The sequence below is a fragment of the Hyaena hyaena genome, unplaced genomic scaffold (genome assembly GCF_003009895.1).
Source record: "Hyaena hyaena isolate Hyena2069 unplaced genomic scaffold, ASM300989v1 scaffold_26, whole genome shotgun sequence".
NCBI lineage: Eukaryota > Metazoa > Chordata > Mammalia > Carnivora > Hyaenidae > Hyaena > Hyaena hyaena.
In genome coordinates this window covers 2,346,233-2,372,837 of record NW_024080658.1, presented here as the reverse complement: position 1 = coordinate 2,372,837, position 26,605 = coordinate 2,346,233, and the positions used below count along the sequence as shown (strand labels likewise).

At 39.4% G+C, this 26,605-nt stretch overlaps 1 protein-coding gene across 1 annotated transcript in view; it reads left to right on the top strand.

The window, feature by feature from the left end:
- Window positions 1-204: 204 nt before the first annotated feature.
- Window positions 205-26,605, top strand: part of COLEC10 (collectin subfamily member 10) — a 40,653-nt gene continuing 14,252 nt past the window's right edge. Inside the window, exons 1-3 of the mRNA XM_039227209.1 lie at window positions 205-412; window positions 21,604-21,675; window positions 23,024-23,095. Coding sequence (XP_039083140.1) covers window positions 265-412; window positions 21,604-21,675; window positions 23,024-23,095 — 292 coding nt within the window. The 5' untranslated portion in view covers window positions 205-264. The remainder of the gene's footprint in view (window positions 413-21,603; window positions 21,676-23,023; window positions 23,096-26,605) is intronic.

The window sequence follows — 26,605 nt, the reverse complement described above, 5'->3', positions numbered from 1 at the left end:
CTACTGACCTGCACACAAGTGTTTAGCTCAGAGATAATTTTCAGTAAACTGTTGTCACTTGAAAATAAACAGTCTGGATAATGTACAGTCCATTTGGAGTACTGAGAAAATAAACAACCTAGGATATGCTTTCTTCTCGTCTTTGTAGCCCTTTTTGGAATGTGTTCCAGATACACGACTTTCTTCCCCAAAGCAGAAGTTTTATTTAAAATAAAGTTGCTTGTTTGGCACTTCTGGGCAATCCGTGTTTGAAGAACTACAGCCATGAGTGGCTTTGGAGCCCTACTTCGAAGAAACCAGTTCATCCTTCTGATGCTTTTTCTTTTGCAAATTCAGGGTCTGGGTCTGGACATGGAGAGTCGACCTACCACTGAAGCCTGTGCCACACACACTATTGCACCAGGACCCAAAGGTGAGGAAAAAAAAAACCAAAATGTTCATATATAATAAGCAAACTCTGTTTTCTCCTCCCTCAACCCTACTGGAGCCCTCAATGACTTTCTCTTCTCCCTATTCCTCCTCATATTCCTCCTTCTCTCCTTCTATTTTGCAAACCCAATGGCCTGTGGTTTATTTAAAAACCTCCCTTGATGTTAGGCAGGAGAATGTGGGGAGAGGGCAGGGGAAAAGTCCCTCCCCTGTGCTGCTCCAGGGGAAGATACACAAGCCACAGCTTTGGTCTTTCAGGGATACTTTCCTGAATTCCATCTCTATTCCTGGGCTGCTCTATTCCAATGCCTTTCTCAGTGCTGATTTTGGTAAAGCTACCAAGAAAAGCTCAGTAAAGAGAAAATTAAATCTTTCATATATCTCATAAATTAGTGGGGTTCTGGCTTCCAAAGAAGAGGAAAATTTTTGTTGAGGATTGCAGGTGGTGTATAAATGAACATTTCTTTATTGAAAGTGGAGTCTTTGGGGCCAAGTGCCTTTAACAGAAGGATGATAAGACTACTGCAAAATTTTTTCAAGTAGAGCCAAGGTCTAAATGTGCTTCAAGCAACTGGTTGATAAAAAATGCTGCTGTTTTCCTGGTTTCAGTTCTGACCCTTTTGTTCTGAAAGTGGTCACTGCAGTGCAAATCGGTGCTCCCTTATTAGTAATTCATGCTATGTTTCTCCAGGCTATAGGGTGGAAGAATTGTAGCTGCTTAAAATTTTAAGTAGAAAAAAAGGGCCTTTTAGAAAAAACAGAAATACATCGCCTTATGCTCGTCAGTTATTTAAATGCGTATTGCTTAAAGTGCATTTTTCTTAATCAGTGAATTAATTTCCTCCTAAGATTGCAATCCAAGCTTTAACCTTTGATACCATAAAATAAATGCAGGGAAGAACAATGAGACCTTGGGGCTTCCAAATAATTTCTTGGGTGAATAAATGAATAATGTGAGGGCAAATGTTCAAAAAAGAAAGTTTTGATTAGAAATAAAAGTATTTACTTAAAACTATTAGTGGACTTTCCAACAGAGTATAACAAATTTTTTGTCATTCCTGGGGTATCATGGAAAATGCTGAAAATTAAAGTTTTCTTTGTTCCTGCAAATGGGAGAGTGCATTTGAGAAGAGCACTGTTAAACAATTTTCCTTGCAGAGAAACTAAAACTTTCAAGCTATTAGAAGAATGGACAAAACACTGTCAAAATAACATCCAAAATATAATGCATTCCAATTCAATAATTCTGTTTATTCCAATCAGCCAACACATATTGAATACCTCTTAGTTCTAAGCATTATTTTAGGCATAATAGATGCATTCAATAACATACATCAGTATCTTGAACAATAGAGAAAAAAGTTAGGAGGGAAGGAGGGCAATTAATATTTATTAGATACCAGCAGCCTATTTGCCATGGTCTTCCTACCCTCATTTCTTAATGAAAAATTTCCCCTTCCCCCTGGAAACCTTGCTAAGATTTTTATTTATTTCTAGGAGAGAGAGAGAGAGACAGCGTGAGCAGGGGAGGGTCAGAGAGAGAGGGAGATACAGACTCTGAAATTGGCTCCAGGCTCTGAGCTGGCAGTCAGCACAGAGCCCGATGCGGGGCTCGAACCCACGAACCGCGAGATCGTGACCTAAGNTGGTCAAATGATGATAGTAGGGTCAGCGACTCTGAGGGTCTTTGCGTCTTTTTCTCATGGTAGTGAGATGGGCTGCTGCCATTGCAGGCATCACCTCCTCAATCAAGGCAGGAGGAAGGGAGTGGCATGGAGGTGTTTGCCTTTTTATTTTATTTTTTTTATTTTATTTTATTTTTTTATTTCTAGGAGAGAGAGAGACAGCGTGAGCAGGGGAGGGTCAGAGAGAGATAGAGTCACAGACTGAAACAGGCTCCAGGCTCTGGGCTGGCAGTCAGCACAGAGCCCGACGCGGGGCTCGAACCCACGAACCGCGAGATCATGACCTAAGCGAAAGTCGGACGCTTAACCGACTAAGCCACCCAGGCGCCCCAACCTTGCTAAGATTTAAAACAACGTAAATCTCCTTCACTCTCTTCCTGACCCTGTGTAGAAATTATGAGATGATTATGAGCCAGAAATACGACAGAATGAAGAAGTCAGTCCTTCTGGGAGGAGAGACTTGGGAGGGAGCCCTCTGGAACCCCGGGTTCCAGAACCAAGTCTGTTAGGCACCTGGTATGATACCTTCTTCTTCCCTCAGGTCCTGGGGACTTTGCATTAAAATGAATTCTAAGTCCCTTCTTATAGAAGAGATTCTACAATTCTGGAATGTACTGACTACCTACAACACCTCAGGCCTCCTGTTAGATACTACAGGTTTCAAATGAAAGTACTTGTCCCAGAACATGTCTACATTTCAAGCTGAGCATCAGATTGCAAACTCTTGGACTTAGGGTTCAATTAATTCATTTTCTCTTTGCAATTGCCTGTATTCACGCACGTGGAGCAACGTATACATGTTCATCACCGCCTTTCTACACTCTAGGCACTGTGCTAGATGCTACGCTTACAGCGAGAAACAAGACTTAGTTTTTGTCTTCTCTCAAGATAGAAACTGCCATCTACCCTACTCCAGTCCTTCGTGCACAAGAGCATAGCTCCTCCCCTCCCAACAAGGTAGACTTGCATATTTATTTCTACAAAATAAGAAAGGAAGGAAGGACGAAAGAAAGGGAGAAAAAAGAGAAAGAAAAAGAACAAAGCTGGATAGATAAAGAATCATTTCAAAGGACTGAATTACTGCTTCTGTTCAAAACATTTTTCCTAACAGCAAGCTGGTCTATATTTTTCTCCAAGGCTAATCATGTCAATACCGTAGTTACTAGCACTGCGCACAGAAACTTCTAGATATTCTAGATAGTCTAGAAACATTAAAAGGAGTTTTCCCTAAATTAATTTGGGAGACTGGGAACTAAATACATAATTTAGAGTTGCGGGTGGAAAACCAGTAATGCTAATGTGTCATATAATATGTTTTCCAACATACACTGACCCTTTTTTACTGCATTATTTGCCAAGCATGACTTGGTGGGAAGAAAGACATTGAATTCAATCTGATCTTCCGTATGTTTTTACACCTATTTAGGCTTTAGTTTCTTTATTTGTAAACTGAGCTTCATCAGAGAACTGTTTGAAGAATAATGTAAGATAATCACTGTAAACTTTAAGCCATGTAGGCATCATAAATAGATAATTAAACTCTACTTAACTTTCCTTCCTCTCCCTGTTTATCTGTCTTTTGAGTAACAATTTTGGGAATAAGCATTGTTCCAATTATCAAAACTTCTTTGTCGAAAGCCATCTTTATTTTTCTTTCTATGCCTTAACTTTATTATTTTATACTGTTCAGTAGGAAAATGTTCTCTTTCCTACCTAGGGTGTTTCTTTAAACAATTTGTGTAAAATTCTGACCTCTAGTGGTTTTAGTTGAAAACAGCAGGGGTGGTAAATTTTAACAAGAAATGTTAAAAAGAAATTTAAAACCAACAAATATTTGAGTGATGATTCACAATTTCCAAAGTATTTTCAAGTAGATTATCTTGTTTAATTTTCGCAATTTCCCTATGTGGTAGCAACTACTTTAAACTTAAAGATAAGGACATAATCTGAATGAGGCCAAGGGGAACTCTCAAACTCTTTCATGCACTTACAGAACAGATATGCAATTTAAACGTTAGCTCCGGGCCTCTGGCTCTGGATCCACTGCCATTCCATGACATCCGCTTGTTTCTATTAGAGTCAGGTTTGAAAGTATATTCCACTGGCCCCTGTGTGGTAAGAAATGGATGCAAGAATGTCTAAGAACAACAGAGTGTCCATTCAACATCACAGCTCAGCATTGTACCGGTATATGCTGAAATTATGATATACCTCCTCTCTGATGATCAACTCCATTACTTTATTAGTTTGTTTGGAAATTAAAGGTATTTTACCTAATTGCTTATGTTGGCTTCCATTAGATTTTGTGTTTAGGAGCTTTTCGTTTTTCAATGACTTTTGTATGTGTGGCCTAAAAATTCCTTTGCAATCTATCTGGCTTCTCCCTACTTCTCCCACATGAAACTGCTTTTTCACTTGTAGTCTGTTTCAGGCATCCTTGCTCTGTCTTTCATTCTTAATCCAGGACCTTTGTACTCAGTGTTCCCCTCTTTCTGGCCCAACCTCACCTCAGCCCAGATTTCCCCAAAGATAGTTCCTTCTTCTCATTTAGGTTTTAGCTCAAATGCCATTTGCAAAGGAGGTACCTGATACCCCTCATTTTCTGGTCCTCGCAATTGGCACAGCTTGAGTTATTTCAGGAGTCTTCTTGGTCTCCAGTGCAAATAAGCCTTCTTGTGACTTCCCCAGACAGATGGCCAAATATGCCCAGGAATGTCAGGCTCACTTTCACAGCCAAATCGGAAGCCTCACTACCTTTAATGTAACTATCAGAGGTAATTCGGTGTAGTCCCAAATTACAAATTTTACATCTGTTAAAGCCAAAACCCAGAGAGGTAAAATAACCTGTTCTAGGTCACACAGTGGTTAATTGGTTGGTAGAGGCTAGAACTGGAATTCCTGTTCCAATCACCAGGCTGGTCATTGTTCTGTTCTACCATGTTACAGCATCATCCTCACAGTCTGTCATTCTCATTAAGTATGAAATGATCCTTCCCTTAGTTTTATAACATTAGAAAGGGAGTTCTGTGAGGTCAGTGTATAAACATGGTACAGAATTGTTTTAGCTCGGTCACCTTGATACAAATTAAGTTGCTAATTTCTTTCTGGTGACTTTATCAGAGAGGTTAAGCAAGTGGGTATTTTCCCAAGACCTTTATATTAACTGCACTAATTCACTAGATTCTTTCATTGAGAGCTTTAATATGCATTTTATGCATAAAGACAAAGCAAAATTTTAAGTGGTTTGGCCAGGGTATTCTGGACAATTTTTCCTCTCCTTTTCCCTTTGAAGAGATTCCAAAAAAATATTTCAAGGTTAAACCAGAAAAAGAAGAGTAAAACTCCAGTCAATCAAAGTGTGGGCAAAGATGAGGCAGCAGGTACAAATGATAATGATTAAAAAAAAATTAGCTTGTTTCATTTTAATAAGGGTGTGTCCTTTACTCATACCACCTCCTTCCTCAACTCTCTTGCACAATAACTTGACTATCTATTAGTCACTGCGAGGGCCACAGTAGTAAGTACTTGAATGTTGGTAAAGATCCTGGACTTTGAATTTGAGCTCTGTCACTTACCTATTTATGAGACCTTAAGCCTCCGTGTCCTCATATTTAAAATGGAGATAATGACATTGCCCGTATCAAATACTTAATTTGAAAATTAAAACACGTCTAGCATATAGCTTAGCTATCCTCATTTTTGCCATTAGCTTCTGTTTCCAATTACCAGCCACTATGAGCTTCTTTTATCCCCTTATCCCTAACAAAAGGCTCACAGGCAGTAAAGTTGGCTCTATAAATAGATATCTAGATACCCAGGACATGCCGCCACCTTCTGCAGATGGCTGCAGTTTCCTGCCTATTTTAGTCCCAATGCCAAGTCCACTTTTGTTCAGTAGCTCACAAACTTGAGACCACCCCATTACCCTTCACTAATGTTGCCTTCATTCAGCAGTTCTCCAACTGAGCCTGGTGATCTTTATCAATTAAATAGGAACAACAATGTTGTAAATACCCCCCTATGGATGTAATGGGATTAAATGAGTTAAAACCCACAAAACCAAACATCAGTTTTCTTTGCAGCAAGAAAAGATGGGATGATAATAGTGTGACTACTTCATAGGTTAGTGGTGAGGAGAAAGGAGTTAAGACACACAGAGCACTTAGCACTTTCTCTCAAATATTGCCAAGGATTCTTTAAATATTAGAAAACCATGGATTAGCAAAACTCAAAAGAAAATAAGAATGTTTTTCTTGTTTTGGGGGTCTTTTTTCTTCCTTTAAGGAATATTTTCCCATGCCCCAGGCAGACAGTTCTGTTCACCTTGCGTCATGACCATACATGAAGGCCAGATACAAACTTAAGCCTCTCACTGTTTATTTATGTTTATGAAATATACTTCAGTTAGAAATGGTTCACATCTTTTCAGGATTTTCCAACCCATGACCAGTCTGTCTGGTTTTTGCACCACAGATTTGGTCTGCAATATTCTATAATTTTACAAAATTCGCTTGTAACATCCTCTGCTACAAATATGTTCAATGAAAATATGACACTCAAAGGCTCAAGTGAAGTAGCATCTAAATAGTGTAATTGTTTTCAAATTATTTATTGTAATTGTTTTTTATTTGAAAACTCTAGAACCATTATTTCACGTCTCTTGTGGCCACTTGAAAATATTTTTATCTGTTAAACAAATTACATGAATATGAATCTTTAGGATTTACAAAGGGTTCATCAATTATTTTTCACTGGTTCTGCAGACATACTACAGGAATCATTATTCCTATTTAAAGAGAAGAAACTAAAGCACACTACTCTTGCCTGTGAACCTTCTGAGGGTGATTTATTTGATATAACCCAGGGACGACTGTATGTGCAAGACATTATAGTCTTTTTTTTTTTTTTTAATGTTTTACTTATTTCTGAGAGAGAGAGAGAGAGAGAGAGCAGGGGAGGGGCAGAGAGAGAGGGAGACACAGAATCTGAAACAGGCTTCAGGCTCTGAGCTTGCTGTCAGCACAGAGCCTGATGTGGGACTCGAACCCATGAACCATGAGATCATGACCTGAGTTGAAGTCAGACACATAACCAACTGAGCCACCCAGGCACCCCAAGAAACTACAGTCTTGAGTACAGTCAAAAATAATTTAAATGAATTTGCTCTGCTTGGCTTCAGATGAAGAAAAATCTAGAAAGAGATTTTGACATGCAGAACCAAAGTTTTCCACAGCACCCCCTCATCAGACCACATGCTGAGTGACTGAAGAGGCCCTTATGTCCAATGGGAAATGGAATGATATAGCAAGTATGACAATATGCTCTAGACCAAAGCCAAAGTCCCCAAAGAGATGGAGGGATTTTGCTATATTACAAAAGAAGGTCTCTGGAATGAATTCGTCAGTGTTACCCTAGCACTGAAGAGTAAGCCTGGACCAGTGATGTTGGTGCAGTCAGTACTAGCCCATAGACACAGACCAAATACACTGAACTAATGCTCACATGGAGTGCACAAAGTCAAGAGATATGACCCACTTCCCTAGGTTAGAGAGCCGTAAGGTAACATTTTTATTTTTCAAATTAGAATGGATTCAACATTTTGATTAATCTCTCCCTCCCTCTCTCTCTCTCCCAACTGTCTCTATATTTTGTCTCCTCATGATCAAAGGAGGAATTAGCATGTTAGTATTATTCGAAGATGACCCAACCACACTAAGGTGGAACTTTCTCCTGCTCCTTCCTCCCAATTCTCTAGCATTTTAACTCTGCACAGATGAGTGTATGCAAAGTGAAAATGCTCAGCGTTCATTGATGCCAGGGTGTGTCTGCACGTGCCTACAAGGCTTTTCTAGTGAGAACTGCATCTCCCAAATGCATCATTTTTACTCCCTGTTCTCCTGTATCCCTTCCTATCTTACTTTTTGGATTTAGAAATATGTGTGGATATGGAAGGTTAGGGCATAGTACTCTGCCGAGTCAAATGCATCACTAAAGCAACAAAGTTACTGACTTAATTTTCTGGTCCGTGGCGACTTACTCTTGGAACAGAGATGTCCAATGGAGGAGACACTAAGTGCTATTCCACTGCCTTTTATTAAAACCAATCTTTTAATAAAGTAGAGCGTTTTCCCTATTCCAGTTCCAATGGCTTCATTGTAAATGGAAGCTAATTACATTTTGTTAACCTAATTTTCATTGTACCTTGGTTTTCTTTCTTCTTCTTTTTTTCTTTCAGTTTTTGTCGCTATTTTGTCGAAGTTATAAGACTGTATCAGGCCTGACCAGCAAATAATAGTTTAAACCAGAAGAGCCAATAACAGTCTGAGCAGGAAAACGAAGCAACTTAGATTTTTTTTTTTTAGGTAGACAAATCTCTTGGCAAGGTTGAAGGTAGACTGAAGCACTGAAGGAGGTGGGAGGCTTCCGGTGGGATATGAACCAAAAGCAAGAAATGAATGAGGGTTGTTGGGATACAGAGAAAGAGGGGAGATTAGAGAGAGATTTCAGGAGCAAAACTGGCAGCTTATAATGAGTTCTAAATAGCGTGGGCCGCCTCTGGACATTCATATGGAAAAGTCCAGCCAGGCAGTTGAAAATAGATACCGTAAATATTTTTTAGGCATTTCTTCTCTACGAAAACAAATCACACTATTTGTCTTGACTCATAGTTTTTGTAACTTGTCTCATTTATTGGAATCATCAGGGAGGACACCACCATCCTCACAGGTATGTGGGATGCTCATGGATTGGGATGCTGGGATATAATTGCACAGTTATTACTTATAATGCTATTCTTTTTCATTAAATTAGTTTCCGGGCCTTTTTGTACTGAAAGGGATTTTAGGCAGAATATTGTATGTTACATCTACAGAGTGTTGTAAACGTTTCAGTGCCAGAGGCACAAATCTCTGGAAACAAAAATACACGTCAGCCAGGGAGTTGCAAATCTGCACCGCCAAGGAATGGGCTAAAAGAGGCACTGCTTGCCCTTGGCCCCTTCTTTGTATCTCTCTAATTTCTAGTGGCTAGAAATTCTAGGTGGCCTATTGGGTGATACTGTTATAACATACATTTCTCCAGTGCTCACCGCATTCCAGGCACTGTTTGACGCTTCATTTGAATTATTCCCCTCAACAACACTGTGAGGGAGATATTTCACTATTCTGATTTATAAACGACTTAGACTTGTAGAATTTAAGTGAGTTGCCAGTGAGCCAGTGATGGGAGTCAGGACTTGAACTGAGCCCTCAGATCCCAGATCTGCTCTTAACTACCACAGCGCATTGCAGAAGCACCTGCCACTTAGTCCTGGATGGATGGGATTCCTCCTTGCATTGGTTTCTACTGACATGGCTGTAAATGCATTTCAATAATGAATGAATGATATGTGCAGGCGGAAGAAAACCTGCCCAACAAACCTTGATATTGTATTTTTCATTAAGTACAATGTTACCTGTTGTGTTTTCTTTCTTCCCGTTACTTAGACATGCAGTAACTACAAAAGACTTGCAAGTTCTGAGTAGTAATTTTTTTTAAACCAAAAAAAAAAAACAAAAAACCTGAAAACAAGAAGAGATGCTTTATAACGCAAGTAAGAAATATTGCAGGATACTTGAAATCTTCACCTTTCTTTGCCAGGTTACACAGGAATGGGCTGAAGGAGGAATAAAGTTTATCGGTCTCTGAAAAAATGGGGTTCAATAAAAGAACTGGTTGAGATCATGGTCATGCATGTCAACAACCTGGGTTGGATCATAGGAAGTCCCCAGTAAACATAGTTGTCATCATTATTGACATTGATATTGTTATTAGGTAAAGTAATCATATGTCCTTACAAATTACATTTCCTTGCATTGTTTAGCATATTAATATTAGTATAGAAAAAGCACTTCTATTCTATTTCTATCCTTATTTGACACATTATCTTGTCATCTGAGGAAAGAGCAGTAGAGATGAATAAAAGCCAAATCTCCTTACCCCCATATCATTAATCTTTTCAAAATCTCAGCCTGTTAGATGCCAACAGCACTCATGACAATTTCCCTTTCGTAATACTCATGACACTTAGAAGACCTTGTCTGGTGTCTCCTTCCCACCAAACTTTTAGGCTTAGATCATGTCTAGTCTGAAACCGTGCTGTATGCATAGGACTCAACACAGGACTTAGTAGCTAGTAGAGACTCAGTAAATATTTGTTCAAGGAATGAATGAATGAGCAAATTGTGAAGTTTCAAGCAGCTCTTGAGAACAAAGTGTAAAATATCTGGCCTCATCACAAGGAACTTACACTCCAATTATGTAGTTGACATTAATACAAAAGGTTAAATAACAGTGCATTTTAAAATAATACTCCAAGGCAGCAACAAGGAAGCAGATGGCGAATTACCAAGGAAATAATCCTACCAATAAATTCAGACAATTTAGAATTTGAGACAGACTGATTGGTAAAATTTACAAAAGGAGAGAAGGACCATAGTTTATTTACATTATTTATGATTTATTTTTTAAACTGCAAGAATACTTCATGCTTTTTAAACATCTAGCATGTTTAAATATATGCAAATCAAGACAGGTAAAGAGAAATCTAATGATTTCACATGTGGCTGTGATTCTTCTGTTTCCAGAGACCCACTCCTCTCATGTAATCATCACTAATAGCTTGGTATTGGCACTTTTCTCTATATCTTTTCTGTTCATTTATTCTTTCTCCTAAGGAGGATCAGATGCAAATGACTCTCCAAGAGACATTCTTTCTATGCCTTCTCCAGAGGTCTCTCTCTCTCTAACTCACTATTTTTAGCAACTGCACAATATTTTGCCTTGTATTTTCATCAGTTCCATGATGATAAATCTTCAGATTGTTTATGGTTTTTGTCTTTGCCACTGCAAACACATGTTCTCATATACATAAATACACACACACACACACACACACACACACACACGTTCTTAAACTTAGTTATTAGTTCTTACAGTTATTCCCATAAAATAAGTTCCCTAAGGTAAAATAGAGGGTTTGGATTCTTTATGTTCATCCTTATTGAAAGACTAGCTTCCAGAAATGGTGTGGCGATTGATGTTGCCAGAAGCATTGATTGAGTGCTCTCTGTTTCTACGGCATCTTTGGATACTATTAGTCTTTTTAAATTATTACTAAATCTAATGGCAAAGTGTGATAAAGACATTTCCATATGTACTATTGTTCTGACTAATAGTGAGTATGGGCACTTTTCATCTATCATTTATTATTTATATTTTTAGATCATCTTTTTATTTCACTTATTGTCTTTTTGCAAAAGCTTTTTGCATGTTAAGAATATTAATCATTTTCTATATATTAGTCTTGATTTTTTCCTTGTCTGTCATATATTTGTTTATAAACCATATATGTTTATGAGGCATCTTTTATCATATACAAACTTTTAATTTCACATAAGGTCATATATGTTTTTCTTTTCTCTTATGATGTCGGGGTTTTTTTCCTCTGAAGAGATGAACTTCAAACAGAGAGAAAAGTGTGTGCCTTTCAATGGAGCCATGAACTGAAAGACATTTTAATAAAAAAATGAATAAGCAAGTTGAACAGGAATAGAAGGTTATGCAACTCAATGTCAGAAAATAACACCAGAAAGTTCCAATGATGCCAGTCTGTGAAAGTCCAAATGCTAGACTAACTGGTTTGGACTTGGCCTGTAAACACAGAGGAACTGCTGAAATGTTTTGAATGGGGCAATTTTATGATGAAAATGTAATTTTATAAAGATTAGTCTGCAAGATGGTTTGAAAAAGTGAAGTTCGGGTCTAAGGAAACCAGTATTTCACGTTATTCATTGAACAGACACTATTCTAGGCACTTGGAGTCACCAGTGAAGAAAACACAATGTAGATCATTTAGGGACCACCCACAAGGAAGGGATTATATGAAGACAGGAAGCGGTAGAATGATGGCAATAGGGTTAGGAAGAAAAAGAAAGGAGATATGTGAAAAAAAAGTAAGAATCAAGGTGGGAGTGAGGAACAGCCAAAGCCAATTTGGATACTGAGCCTGGCTGATTAGAGCACGGCAGCAACACTGGGAGACACGGGCAAATAACGAGAGGGAACAGGGACACCAGGGTGGCTCAGTCAGTTGGATATCTGACTCTTGATTTTGGCTCAGGTCATGATCTCATGTTCATGAGTTCAACCCCTGAGTCAGGCTCTGTGCTGAGAGTGCAGAGCCTGCCTGGGATTTTCTCTCTCTCCCCTTCTCTGTCCCTACCCCGCTTGTGGGCACACATGTGCTCTCTTTCTCTCTCTCAAAATAAATAAATAAACTTAAGAAAAAAGATGAGGAGACAAAAATATGAGGTGGAGAGAGTAGCAGAGCCAGTCTGTCTGCCTTCCTAGATTATAAGCCATCACACAGACTTGTCTCAGCCAACTCAAGTCAATTCATTAATCAGCCATTCAAGAGAATGACATTTCAATCACTAATTTATTTAACTGTATTGTCATTAAGCTCACATCTATCTATATTAACTTTAAGGGTGTTATTCCTTTTCTTTTGAAAATCTTTGTTGAGAAAGCACCCATTACATCTGAGACGCTGTGCCAAGAGTTAGGAATACAGAGAATATAGTGTATACCCCTGACCTGTCCCATCATGTGACACCATGTGGTGAGTGCTCTGAAGTAGGAGCGGTGTTCTTTCCAGAGAATGAGATTATCCTGACAGTTAAAGAGGGAGATGGCAGCAAGAAAGTCTGTCCCGAGCAGACTCCTGGGGAGAGGGGGTGACATGCGAGCCAAACCCACAGAAAGCATGGTTTGGATGGAAAATAAAAACCCACATGAAATTTTATTGATGAAAACAGTGTGGTGCCAGCATGCCCACATACAATGACAAATTTGTATTTATCTTATTTTCTTTTTCACTTATCTTGTTATAAATATATTTTGGTAGAGCCCGGGTACAAGGGATCCCATTTCTTCCAGAGAAAGAATAGAGGAAAAGTTTCAGGTGTGAGCTGGTAAAGACAGGTGTTTCTTTCTTTATGTTCCCATAACAGCTGTTCTTCTCGCATTTATCACGGTAATTATATGCTTACATGCCCATCCTCTCCTGAGGCTTTTATTTCCTCGTAGGAAGGGCCTTTTTCCTGATCTGTGTCTAATAGACACATAATGTAAGTTTCCTTATATTAGTCAGGAAACTTGTGTTTGCAAGTGAAAGAAACCAACTACAAACCAAGCTTCAAGGTTAATCAAACAAGCAAACAGAGAAGAGAAGAGGAATTTATAGACTCGTGTAATAGGGAGAGATTCAAGCTGTGCTATATCTGGTCTGGAATGATGTGCTCAGGACTCAGTCTTCATACCTTGGTTCAATAATGACTTCATTTTAAAGAAGTTCTCCCTTCATGGTGGTAAAATAGATTCAGATATTTCGATAGTGGTCTGTCCTCTCAGCAACCCTTGCAGAAAGCAATTCTCCAGCTTTGAAAATTATAACTACTTGGGTTGTTGAGGAGACTTATCTACAAATTGAGACTCACTGGCTTGTTGAGTCACATGCCCATTGCTGAACCAATCACTGTGGGTTAGGTTTAGAAGACAAAGACTGAGAATGAACAAGTGTGATTTCCTATGCAAATTTGTGGGGCTGCTACTAGAAGCACAGAAGAAGATACCAGGAAGGTAAAAGCAAAAGATTCCCACTATACACTCAACATTTAGTGGATCATTAAGGGCACATGCAGTGCACAGATATCCACTGGGAACTTTGCCATCTATAATATCACTTAATCTTCAAGCAACTCCATAAGAAAAATATAACTATCTCAGCTTTCTAGTTTTGGAAACTGAAGCAGAGAGAGTGCTTATTTAGTATAATATTAAAGAGTGGTTAAGTGGAGATGTAGGATTCGAGCCCAGGTCTCTGTGACTATGAACTAGTTTGCTGGGGCTACCATAACAAAATACCACAAACTCGGTGGCTTAAACAACAGGAAGTTATGGTCTTTCAGTTCTGGAGGCTGAAAGGCCAAGGTCAAGTTGTTGACAAGTTTGGTCTCTCTTAACTAAGACCTCTCTCCTTGGCTTGCAGATGGCTGCCTTCTCACTCTGTCCTCACATGGCCTTTTCAGGGATTTTTTTACATTTATCCCTGTATCCTTTGGTATGTCCAAATTTTCCCTTCTCATTAGGATGCTGCCAGATTGGATTAGGACTGCCCAAACAGCCAGAATTTAACTTATTCATCTCTTTAAAGTCCTTATACCTAAATACAGTTACCTTCTGAAGTACAGGCAGTAGGTCTTCAACATGTGAATTTTGGGGGTGAGGAAACGATGCAGCCCATAACAGGCTATAAAACTCGTATTCTGCCCACTGCACCGTTTCCAAAGACCTGTGGTTCTGAAGGCTGAGACCCTTGCCAAATTGCATCTTGGTTAAGAGCCGCTTTCTTCCACAGAAGATTCTCCCTTGGACAGCCTTTCTCCTTAGAGGCAGGCAGTTTCCTATGGACTCAAATGAACTTAGTTCTTTTGTAATCATATCCCGAATGTAGGACCAAAATAAACATTTTGCAAATGCTTTAAATGTATTGGGAAAGGTGAATTGTTTTACAGGATGGTTTATTTCACATGCAGTCTATAACTGGGTGAGGTAATGTTAGGGAAGAGCCTCAGAAAAATCTGCTAGAGGACCCCTGCCCTACTGTCACAGAAAGATGTTTTTCTATTCATGAGGAACATAGCATTTATTGTTGTAGTTTGTTGTTGTTGTGTTGTTGTTGTTTTGTTGTTCTTCTTAAGTTACGTTGGCCAAGATCTGGGTCTCCCTTGACCACAGATAAGTTGTGTCATGGCAATGAAGATGCAAAGTAATGTCTACACATCATTCTCCCTTTACAAACTATGCTTGTTCATTTTTTATGCTTTCATTAAAAGAAATACGAAGAAAACCCGTTCAGTGTCTGAAATTAGGAAAGAGAGCTGGGATGACGTGTCACTAAGGGTCTGTAACCTCTCCCCAGTTTATGACCACTGCTTTCGTTGAGGGTCAGTGAGCCATGCTTGCAGAGGCCTGATTTTACATTACAGATCACCTTCTCCTGTTGACCCCTGTTACCCAAGTGCTTGGTGCCCATCCTAAGATATAAGCCCATTTGGAGAGTTGAAAAATCCCACCTTCAAGAAATGGGCAGGAGCAGTACAGGTAACCCTAGACATAACCTGGCAATACATGGACAGGAAATAAAGGAAATAAGAAACCTTTTTTATTGATTTCTTCCTCTACCTGCGATTTCCATCACAAAGCTACTAAAATGAAAGAAAAATATCATGTGTCTCATCATAAGGAAACAGCCCTCACTGTGAGAGACTAAATAGGTAGGTACTCTATTTATTTCCATTTACAGATAAAACAGAAACCTGGAGAGGTCAAATACCACACCTGAATTCACAAACCTGGGAAGAAATATAATTAGAAATTGAATTCAGGATCCGTAAGAGTGAAGCCCACAGATTTCATCAATATATCATCTCAGCCTCACAGGGACTGCAGTCTTCTGTGAATGACCAATGGAGATGTGTCTTCTTCCAGCCACTCGGGTCATGACAATATCTTGATTTATTAATGTCCTTTCAGAATTAAAAATGGAATTTTTGTCATGATTTGTTTTCGATGAACCTAGGTTTACTCCTCTGAATATCTGTCTCTCTTTCTAAGTGCTCATTTCATTTTATTAGTTTATATGCAGCACAGTAGTATGGGCTCAAGATAAACGCGGTCATAGAACTTTATAAAAGTGACTTTAGCAAATCCCAGTAGCCAATTAAAATTTAAGATTGACACGATATTATGTGTACATAAGAGAATGTTCTTACTTTTTGGAGATTTGTTGAAGTTTTTAAGGAAGATATGTCATGATGTCTGTAATTTACTTTTTTAAAAAATCAATAAAAATACATAGAAGCAACAATGGCAACACGTTAATTGTTAAATCTCAGTAATGGGTATATATCTATTTCCATTTATCATTTACTTAGCCCACATAGTTAAGTAAAAATGTAAGTAATGGTTATAGGATAAGGATTGAGGTAGTAAATACAAGGGAAGGTTTAAAAGAAATGTCTTTTCTGGTGGTGGTGGTGATGATGATGGTAATCATTCTTACACTTGCATTGTAGTCTTATTAAAAGAACAGATGAGTTTATCAAGCACCAGGCACTGTGCTGAACCCTTTTCATGCATTGTCTCTATTAGTCCACAACAATCCTATGAAGTAATGATTATTTTCTTCATGTGATGGATACCACTGGGATTCAGGAAAATGATGTAATTTCTGAGACCTCTCTTCACCAAAGGAGGGCACTCCTTTTGCCTCAGGGAGAGCTGCATAGGAGTGACTTAGTTGAAAGAATTCAGAACTAATGGGAAGGTAGGTAAAGGCACAGAAAGACTGATAAACTAAATGAATGTGGAGAAAGCAAACATAGTAGGTCCCAAGGATGGCTGAGCATTCCAGTGAAAGGAGGAGGTGGTGATCGAGGAAGTAAAAGTACTGGGAGATAGTCCATTTTATGGCCATACTAAGATATGTGGTGTATATGAGAGGTCCAGGGAATAAGCAATATGACAGCAGATCTTTCCAAGAATGAGAATGTTATTGGCAAGAAGGTGTAGGTAGCGATGGGAAGGGTATATTTTAGAGAAGAGTGCTGGTCCCATGAAGTAAGCACACCATAGCACCTGCTCCACTAAATCCAAAGGCTGATCAAGAGAAGGATTGCTAACAACCTCCTTCTAGTCCATAACACTATTTTGGCAGTGGGAAAAGTACAGCTTCTAGTGATTTTTCTTTAGCATTTCCAAAACCAATTCACTAATTTTTCATAATTGCTTCCTTTGAGCAGGGGGTACTGACCTAGGTTCAGCGACTTCATTTCAAACTAGAATTTAATTTTAAAAGACTTTTTGCTTGTTGGGGGGAAAAAAAACCTTTCCCTTTCCCTAAGAAAAATTAGTCAACTGTGCGCTCTGCTGGAATTCTGGTGGAGAGATTATCACAGCAAGCTGGCGGCCTGGGGGGCCGAAACAAATCATTTTTGTAAAATTGAAATTAGTCAATTTCAATTGATAGCTTTTCATTTAATTTTAAAATGTAAGTAGCTATTTTTAACAGGAAAAAAGAAAGTCTAAATTGCACTACTAATCCAATGAAATATTGCCAAGTGGATGAAAGCAGACAACTGTGAGGCATGTGGGGGACCCTTTCCAAAGCTTGCTTTTCTACCTCTCTTCTGTTCTCATTAAAGCAAGTCTCAAAGATCAAATGAACCCAGGGTACAAGCTGAAGGCAAGGGCATGAGTTGTTTACTTCATCTCTGCCAGCAGCCTGCTCACCACCAGGGTGGGATGCAGGCACACAGGTCAGAAGAATCATAATTCTATTTTCACCCACCCAGGTCTCCATCAGGAGCCACCAGGGAGCAGTAGATGACTAAGTCCCTCATCTGGCTGCTTTCACTTAGATACTTGCTTGAAAACAAGTGGGAAATCTCATAGGAAGGTGAAGAAGGAGGAGATATAATAATGGCATCAGTCATTTTTGTGGTTTCATGATTCACAAAGTGCTACACATGCATGCCTGTCTTTGATCTTGATTTTTGATGAGCAGGACACACACCTTTGGTCCCAGTGTACAGAATAGCAGTCCAACACCCAGAGATGTAAACAAGAATTTGTTCCTAATCAGATACCTTGTTCAGAACACAGGCTTTGAAGGCACCTGCCCTAGTTTGAATCCTGGCTTTATTACTTACAAGCTATGTGACCCTAGGAAGTTACTTAACTTTTCTTTGACCCATTTCCTCATCTATAAAATGGAGCTAAGAATAATAATATCCATCTCAAAGGCTGTTGTAGAAGCCAAATGATATGATGCATATCAAGTACTAGGAACCCTTTGGTACACAGTATTCGTTAAACACTACCATTACATTTGTAAAACGTTTTGTAGCTCACAAAATATATCCAGCTCAGCTATATTTATTAAGCACCAGGCACAAACACTGTGTTAAATTACGAGGATGCTAGAATAAATCACCCATAACCCCAGCCATCCCACAGGTCACAGATCAGTGTAAGGAGTAACACAGAAAAATAGACTCACTCAAGATAAAGTGATATTTTCAGTAATGAAGGCAATTAAAGGGAGGATTTAACCCAAGCTGAAAGTGTTAGAAAGGGCTTCCCGAAGAAAAATACTTTTCTAATTTTACCTTTACTAGAACCCCTTGAAGCTCTAAAGAAGATAATATTTTGTCCATTCTCCAAGTGAGCGAATCAAGGCTCATCAAAGGTCAAGGACTTTCCAAGCTCCTTCAGCTAGTGTGGCAAAGCCAGCTCTCAGTTATACTGAACTACCTCAAGGATACATTCCTTGTGAATTAAGTCATTGAGATACTAGGCTGTTCTTTTGTTTTTCTTGCCCACTGTTTTTCTTTTTTCAAAGGGAACAAAAACAGTCATTCTTTCTGCATCTCTCCTTTTTCTCTCTAAAAAATTGGGCACAGTACCAAATTATGTAAAATCCTCCATCTGCTAAGGTCACAGAATCCTAGATTGGAAGGGATAGTTGTTCGCTGGTAGGGATCTGGAGGCACAGAGATACACGTGTTGAAGCCTAGCTCTACCATCCACAAGCTCTATGACACTCTAGAAGGAACTTAACCTCACTGAGTCTGTTCTCCATTCATAAAATGGCACCACAATGGTTTTCACCTCCTGGAATTGGTATGATGATTAACAGTATTGGCATACATTATAATTATGGAGTAAACATTGGCTCCTAACTTCATCTATAGAAATGCCACTTTGTCCATCCACTTCACCCCTCTGGTCTGATCACACAAATCATATGTGTGTTCTTTTTTGAAAGCTTCCTCAGAAGGAAATTTTAGAGCTTCACATGGGAAGCGTTTTAACACTTGACTGACCTCATGACCTGGAAATCCAACTGTTCCGTACTTGGCTTAAACTTTCATTTAAAATATTTACATTCTGCTCTGAGGAAAAAATAGACAATGGCTGATCATGCTTTTTCTGGACAAGTAAATGACATCTCAACTTTCTCTCTCCCAAACTATAATCTGAGGAACTGCACTTCTGTCTTTAAAAGGTTTTTTATCTACCTCTTTCCACTGGTGATGGACAGGACTCCTTCACATCCTGAGATTGCTATGGTGATAATTCAGGTGGCTGGTCATAATATTGTGTGTGTTGTGCTCTTTATTTTCAAAGCACATTTGCATACTTACCTTGTTGATCCTAAAACAACTAAGAGAGAGGTAGGGAGGGCAGATATTAAGTCCACATTAAGGATGAGGACACTGAAATATAAGGAATAGCTTATTCCATTGCTAAGAATAGATTATGTTCCAGGTCTTTTATGCATTTTATCTTATTAAAGTTCTCATAAGGGCCTTTCTTTGGTGGGCATTATTAGCTCAGTTTGTATGAGGGGAAACTGAGACTCAGAAAGGGAGGTCACATACCTAACTTTCTCCAGATAATGAGTGGTCAAGTGATAAAGTCCAGATCAGTCTTATTGCAAAGCCAATGAGCTCTATCACTGACTTCTGAAGGTTTGCTCACTCATCAGAGACCAACATGACATTAAAATCCAGGACTCCTGATTTACCATCCAGCACACTTTTCATGAAAGCACCCATTCAGTCCTTGGGTAGGTGAGGTGCAAGAGCTAGACCCATCCATGACTACAATAGTTGTTTCCCCCACAGAACTGCTTTGCAGCTTTTTTCCCCCTTCCTATCTGTCTACCTGGTTTATGCCTATGATTTGGGGACTCTCGAGCATGCAGTCTGAGAGTAATAGTTTACAAAGTATAAATTATAATTTACATATTTTATGATTTTAATATATTTAGATAATTATATATGAGTGTAGATTTATATTATTTATATATGTATCACACATCAATATACATGTTTGAACATGTACATGCTTCCAAACCTGCCAAATTTGCTATCACAAATAAATATCTTGTCACACCAGATATGATACACACACACACACACACACACACACACAGACACACACTGAAATGTTACTCAGCCATAAGTAAGAATGAGATCTTGCCATTTATAACAATATGGTGGACCTAGAGAACATTATGTTAAGTAAAATAAGTCAGACAGAAAAAGACAAATACCATATGATTTTACTTATATGTAGATTCTAAAAACAAAATAAATGAACAAACAAACAAAAAGAGGAAACAGACATAAATACAGAGAACTAACTGGTAGTTCCCAGAGGGAAGGGAGGTGGGGAAATGGGCAAAATGGGTGAAGGAGAATAGGAAATACAGGCTTCCAGTTATGAAATGAATAAATCAGAGATGATATAGTCAATGATATTGTAATAGCGTTGTATGGTGATAGATGGTAGCTACACTTGTGATGAGCACAGCATAACCTATAGTCTTGTCAAATCAGACTTATATACCTGAAACTAACATGAAATTTTCAACTATACTTCAATTAAAAAAAAGAGGGGTTCCTGGTTGGCTCCATTGGTTAAGCGTCCAACTCTTGATTTGGGCTCAGGTTATGATATCATGGTTCTTGAGATCGAGTCCCACATCTGGTTCTGCACAGACAATGTGTGGCCTGCTTGGGATTCCCTCTCTCCCCCCTCTCTCTCTCCCCTACCCTGCCTGTGCACACTGTCTCTCAAAAATAAATAAACGTTAAAAAATGATTTGTCAAACCAAACAAACTTCTCAGGAATTCACCAGGAAAGATATTTCTTCAAACATAAAGTTAGTAAGGTTTGCAAACTTGGGAATTTCTTGGGGAAAATTTGAAACTGCCCTCCTACCACCATACCTACACTGAGAGCAACGGAGACGAAGGAAAGAGGCAGATCACTCCAGATTGGTAGGTGGTGGTGTGAACAAGCAAAGGGAGTTACATATGAGGTTTGTCTTCAGTGGTGGTAAGACAAGAAGGTTTCCACACCTGCCTGCCAGAATCTCAAAAGTTTGTATGGATGACATATCAGGGTTCAGTCACATACACCTGCCAGATGGTCTCAACAACAACTCATTCTCTCAAAGCTGCATCCTTGAAATGGCTCCCACTGTGGGAATGGTGGTCATACATTTCAAGATAGGGAAAGGGATGAGGAGCTTCTGATGATTTCCTGGGTCTGGTTCACAGATCAATGGGTGGTCACATCCCCTCAATGACCTCCCCCAACAGTATGGAGAAAAGTGAAGGAGTAGATACCAGAAGTGTCCTGTCTTTCCTTCACTGTCCAGTCTATGTGGGCCCATGTACATAGTCACATCAGAGCTATAAGGCAAGGACTTGGCTGAGGAACAGATCCCAACCATGTTCACAGCCATATCCTGGGGAGGATGTGCTATATTATTATTTGAACTGCTCCATTCATTCATTTTCCATTTCAAAAGGAGATGATGGTGAAAAGGGAGATCCAGGAGAGGAAGGGAAACATGGCAAAGTGGGACGCATGGGGCCGAAAGGTAAGTGCAATGACATGAATGACATTCTAATATTAGAATTGCGTTCCTCTTTCCAGGCCTTGACCTGGAAATTGGCAGCTTTTGGAACACTCTTTGCTCCAGAGATGAATGATATGTATTTCCGATATGAATTTACTCACCGCCAGAGAGCTCTTTTGACACTGACTGTCAATAAGTCACCATGCATTTCTCAGGCTGCCTCCTTAGGATGGGCAGGAGTGGGATAGTCCAGGAGATCTAGGGAGGAGAAGTCTCCAGAAATATCTAAGAAACCATGAGTTTTAGAAACACAGCTGGGTTCATAGCTGTGTCTCTTCTCAGAAGCCACTCCTGAGCAGCTCCTTTTGGGTGGCCTAGTGTAAGGAGGAAGATGAGAAGGAACGGAAAGAGTTGTCTGACCCATCGACTTACTCACCTTTCTCCGAGATCGGTCAGCAAATGGTGAGGTGTGGGAGGAACAGGGCAAGGAAGATGAGAATGACACAAAGGCCCTTAGGGAGTATTTCTACTCACAACTTCAAGAGCAGCCTCACCAAAATATGGTTTCCGGACTGTGGTGTGTAAGCATGTGTCTTCCAAGCACTGGACACATTCCCTGCCAACTGCTACAAGGTGGTGGCCCTAGACCACTGACTTCAAAATCTTTAGCAAGTTAGAGAGAAGAAAGACGCACAGTCTTTGAGACCTCAATTTGAGAAATGCTGACTCTTCCTATTCTATAAATATGTACAATATTCTACAATTATGTACAATCAGTTGCAAAATTATACAGCTTTATAACTGGTAAGTGTTTTTTAGGTCATCATAGAAAAAAACAAAATTGATAACAATTTTGCAGGAACTCATGATTTCGATCATATTTTTTTGGATACACACTCTGTGGAACAACCTCTCATGAGGTTTTATGATCATACATTCCCTCTCCCTCTTAAAAATGGCTAAGATAGTCAAATCTTGTTTTGAAATAAGGAAGAAACAGAATTCCCAAGTGAAGCCCAAATGGATCTAGAGAGGAAGAGAATTAGAATAAAATGCAAGATTTCTTCCACTCAGCCCCTTATTTGACCTTTAGATTAAACATCCTCTGCTATAGACCTTTCAGAAATATTGTATCAGTAAGCATTTTAATATTATTGTATCCAAGATTTTCATTCTTATCCACATTTAGTTTTAGTACGTATACTACATACTATTAAGATAGATTATAAAGCATAGGATATATGTTCCATACCACAAATAGAAGAATGTACTTTTTGGTATTTCCTCCAACTGGATAGCATGTGTTAGCCACATCTTCAAAGGGAATTCAAAACCTTAGGATATAAAGATGGCATGCTTTGCTTTTCAGGAATTAAGGGGGAGCTGGGCGATGCAGGAGACCAGGGCAACATTGGCAAGACTGGGCCCATCGGCAAGAAGGGTAAGCTGCATTTTCCTTTCCTCCAAGGGTAATTTGAGGCAAGTCAAGTGTACCCTTGATATATTCCAAAACATCCCGTATCATGAAAATGGTCCCTTTTCTTTCTTTCAAAATACAAGTTTTCTCTTTCTTCATATCTTGGCTGTTCCTTCCTTACATAAACAATGTGTCTAAAAAAATGTAATAAAGCACTTCAACAAAATTAAACAGAAATTCAGGGACAGAATCAAACATAAAGTTCTGGTAGTCTTGAGGTTCCTGGGTGGCTCAATCAGTTAAGCAGCTGACTCCTTGATTTCGGCTTAGGTTATGATCTCTGAGTTCGTGAGTTCCAGCCCTGCATCACACTCTGTACTGACAGCATGGAGCCTGCTTGGGATTCTCTCTCTGTCCCTCCCCAGCTTGCATGAATGCTCTCTAAATAAATAAATAAATAAATAAATAAATAAATAAATGAATAAATAAGTGAATAACTTAAAAAATAGTACTGGGGTGGTCTCCATATTGAACTATCTCCTGGGGTCTGCTGGTTGTAATCCTTGATACAGTTAAAATGGGTATCACGACCATGAAGCATGTTAAGTAACAGAAAACAACCATTCATAAAACTCAATGCAGCAAAGGGCAGTGGAATTTTCTTTTTTTAAAAAAAATTTTAATGTTTATTTATTTTTGAGAGAAAGAGAGAGACAGAGAGACACAGCATGAGTGGGGGAAGGGCAGAGAGAGAGGGAGACACAGAATCTGAAGCAGGCTCCAGGCTCTGAGCTCTACGCACAGAGCCCAACAAGTCTTGAACCCATGAACTGTGTGATCATGACCTGAGGCAAAGTTGGATGCTTAACCCACTGAACCATCCAGGTGTCCCTGGAATTTTCTTTCCTAAATTGAATGAAATAATAATGATTCTTCACCTGGGATTTATTAACAGGTTAGAAACTTTGAGTGTATATATTCATGCCTTTTTGTTTTCAGTCCTGTGCCCATCCTGCACAAATTCACTGCTGTCCTGTTATAAAGTAGAGGTGGCTTCCTCTTTATTATCTGAGCACTCTTCTTACTGTCTGCTCATAAAACCCACAATGATAGCAGGTTCTAACTGCTCCTGACGGTCAGCAGTTCATACTGGCATTGTTCCACTTGGTTTGAAGATACCAAACTGAATGAGAATCACAATTTTCTTGCAAGGAGCTCATAGACTATTTGGGAAGACAGGACTTGCTGAGAAAGAATCATAATACTGAATAACTAAAAGACTAGTACAGGAACCAGGTGGGAGAGTAAGGCCAGATTGACATAAAGAACTGACCTAGGTCTTGAAGAACAGTGACATGTTTATGGAAATGGAGGGAAAGACATTCGAGGGGGAGGCAAGAGATACTAGTGCCAGGGTACAGATCTGGGGAAAGTCAGTGCCCCACGTAACAGGATTCCACAGCCTGGATGTGGACCCTGCAGCCTTCCTGCCATGCGGGCCCCAGCCGCAGCTTAGTCAACCATGTTCTTGAGCGGGTGGATTGGCAGAGCCTGAGAGAGGCTGCGGCCCTCTCCATTTGTCTTGGAGGTTGGTATCTCCTCTCTCCCTGTCCTTTTCCAACTCATTCCTTTGAGAATTTTCCTTCAGCCTACATTTGAGGGCAGGGACAGAGGGTAGTGCCACTGAAAAGAAAGTGCTATGCTTATTTTTGATCCCATGGCCTGTAGGGTATGTTTGCCTAGGACTGAAATTCTCATAGCTGGGATGTTCATAGCAGCACTCTCCACAATAGCTAAAACATGGAAAGAGCCATCCATCAACAGATGAATGGATCAAGAAGATGTGGTTTATCTATACCATGGAATATACATGGCAATGAGAAACAATGAAATCTGGCCATGTGTAGCAACATGGATGGACCTTGAGGGTGTTATGCTGAGCGAAATAAGTCAGGCAGAGAAGGACAAATATCATATGTGTGCACGTATAGGAGGACTAGGAGGAACTTAACAGAGGACCAACCGGGAGAAGAAGGGCGGAAATGGTGGGGGAAAGGGAGAGAGGCAAACCATGAGAGACTCTTGAATGCTGACAAAAACTGAGGACTGATGGATGTGGGGGGGAGGAGGGATGGGCATGGAGGAGGACACTTGTGGGGATGAGCACTGAGTGTTATGTGGAAACTAATTTGACAATAAACTATTTGTAAAAATAAATAAATAAATAAATAAAGTAAAATAAAATATTCAAAAAAAAAAAAAGAAATTCTCATAGCTGGGGAAGAGCTCCATGGACTCCTCAGAGACTATGACTCTTCGCATTTTATGTATTTTGGATGGTTTCACCATGAAGCTGATGAAGCTTTGGCTTCAGAGCCCCACACTTATTTGGGTCCTTCCCAGCTCCCTGATTAGGAGCCTTTGCAACGGGTGCACATGGCCAGATGGCTTGGGGAAGTTTGAAAGTAAGGCATCTTATCCTCAACTGGTTACAATAGAATCCCTTAACATTAAAAAACAAAAACAAAAACAAAGCATTTCCCCTTTCCCAAACCTTTTTATATGTATTTTTTTTCTAATTGTCCTTCCCTATGAAATTTTAACACCACCATGGACTAAACATCTGTTATGTATTGTGTGTATATTTGTGCTTTATATATAAAAGGGAGCAAGATTTTTCACCCTCCTAGAACCGACTTTTATATCCTTGAGCTGGTATTGTCCTCATCAAGAATGCACAAGGTAACACTACTATCTCCTTTTTAAAAAAATGAAGTTTATTTACTTACTTTGAGAGAGAGAGGGAGAAGACCCAAGCAGGCTCCATACTGTCAGCACAGAGCCTCATGCAGGGCTTGAACTCACAAACCGTGAGATCATGACCTGAACTGCAACCTAAGTCCGACTTAACCGACTGAGCCACCCAGGTGTCCCTACCATCTCCCTCTGCTCCAGCTTCCTTCCCTCAGGCTTCTCTTGGTATCAGCTGCATGTGGGAGTGGACAAGAGTATCTGGGGAGCTCGCCAAGAGGAACTTGAGTGGAGGGAACATTTAGTTTGGACATCATAGCTATACTTACATAGTTCACAGGTACAATTAAGTTATTGCTAATAATTTCAGTGTAGGAATAGCTTCCGAGACTATTTCTTCCACTTACTGGGCAGATCTATCCAAAGTCATGATGACAAAGTGCAGAGATCCAGTCATCACGTGAAATGTGTGAGTTGGGGAAATGAAACAACATTTGAAATGTTCAGGGCCAGAGGAAGGCTGTGGAAAAAATTTTCAAATCCAATGGCTCCTATGTGAAAAAGGCTTTACAGAGGTGTTATCAAATTTGACAATATTCTTAATTTACATTCATCACCAATGATAAGTTGTGAAGGCGAAAGAAATTTCTTACATTGTTAATAATAAAACAAAATTCAGATTTCTGCTATAAGTCATTATAGCATTAATCCTTTAAGAATGACTATGTGAGGGGAGCCTGGGTGGTAAGCATCCGACATTGGCTCAGGTCATGATCTCACAGT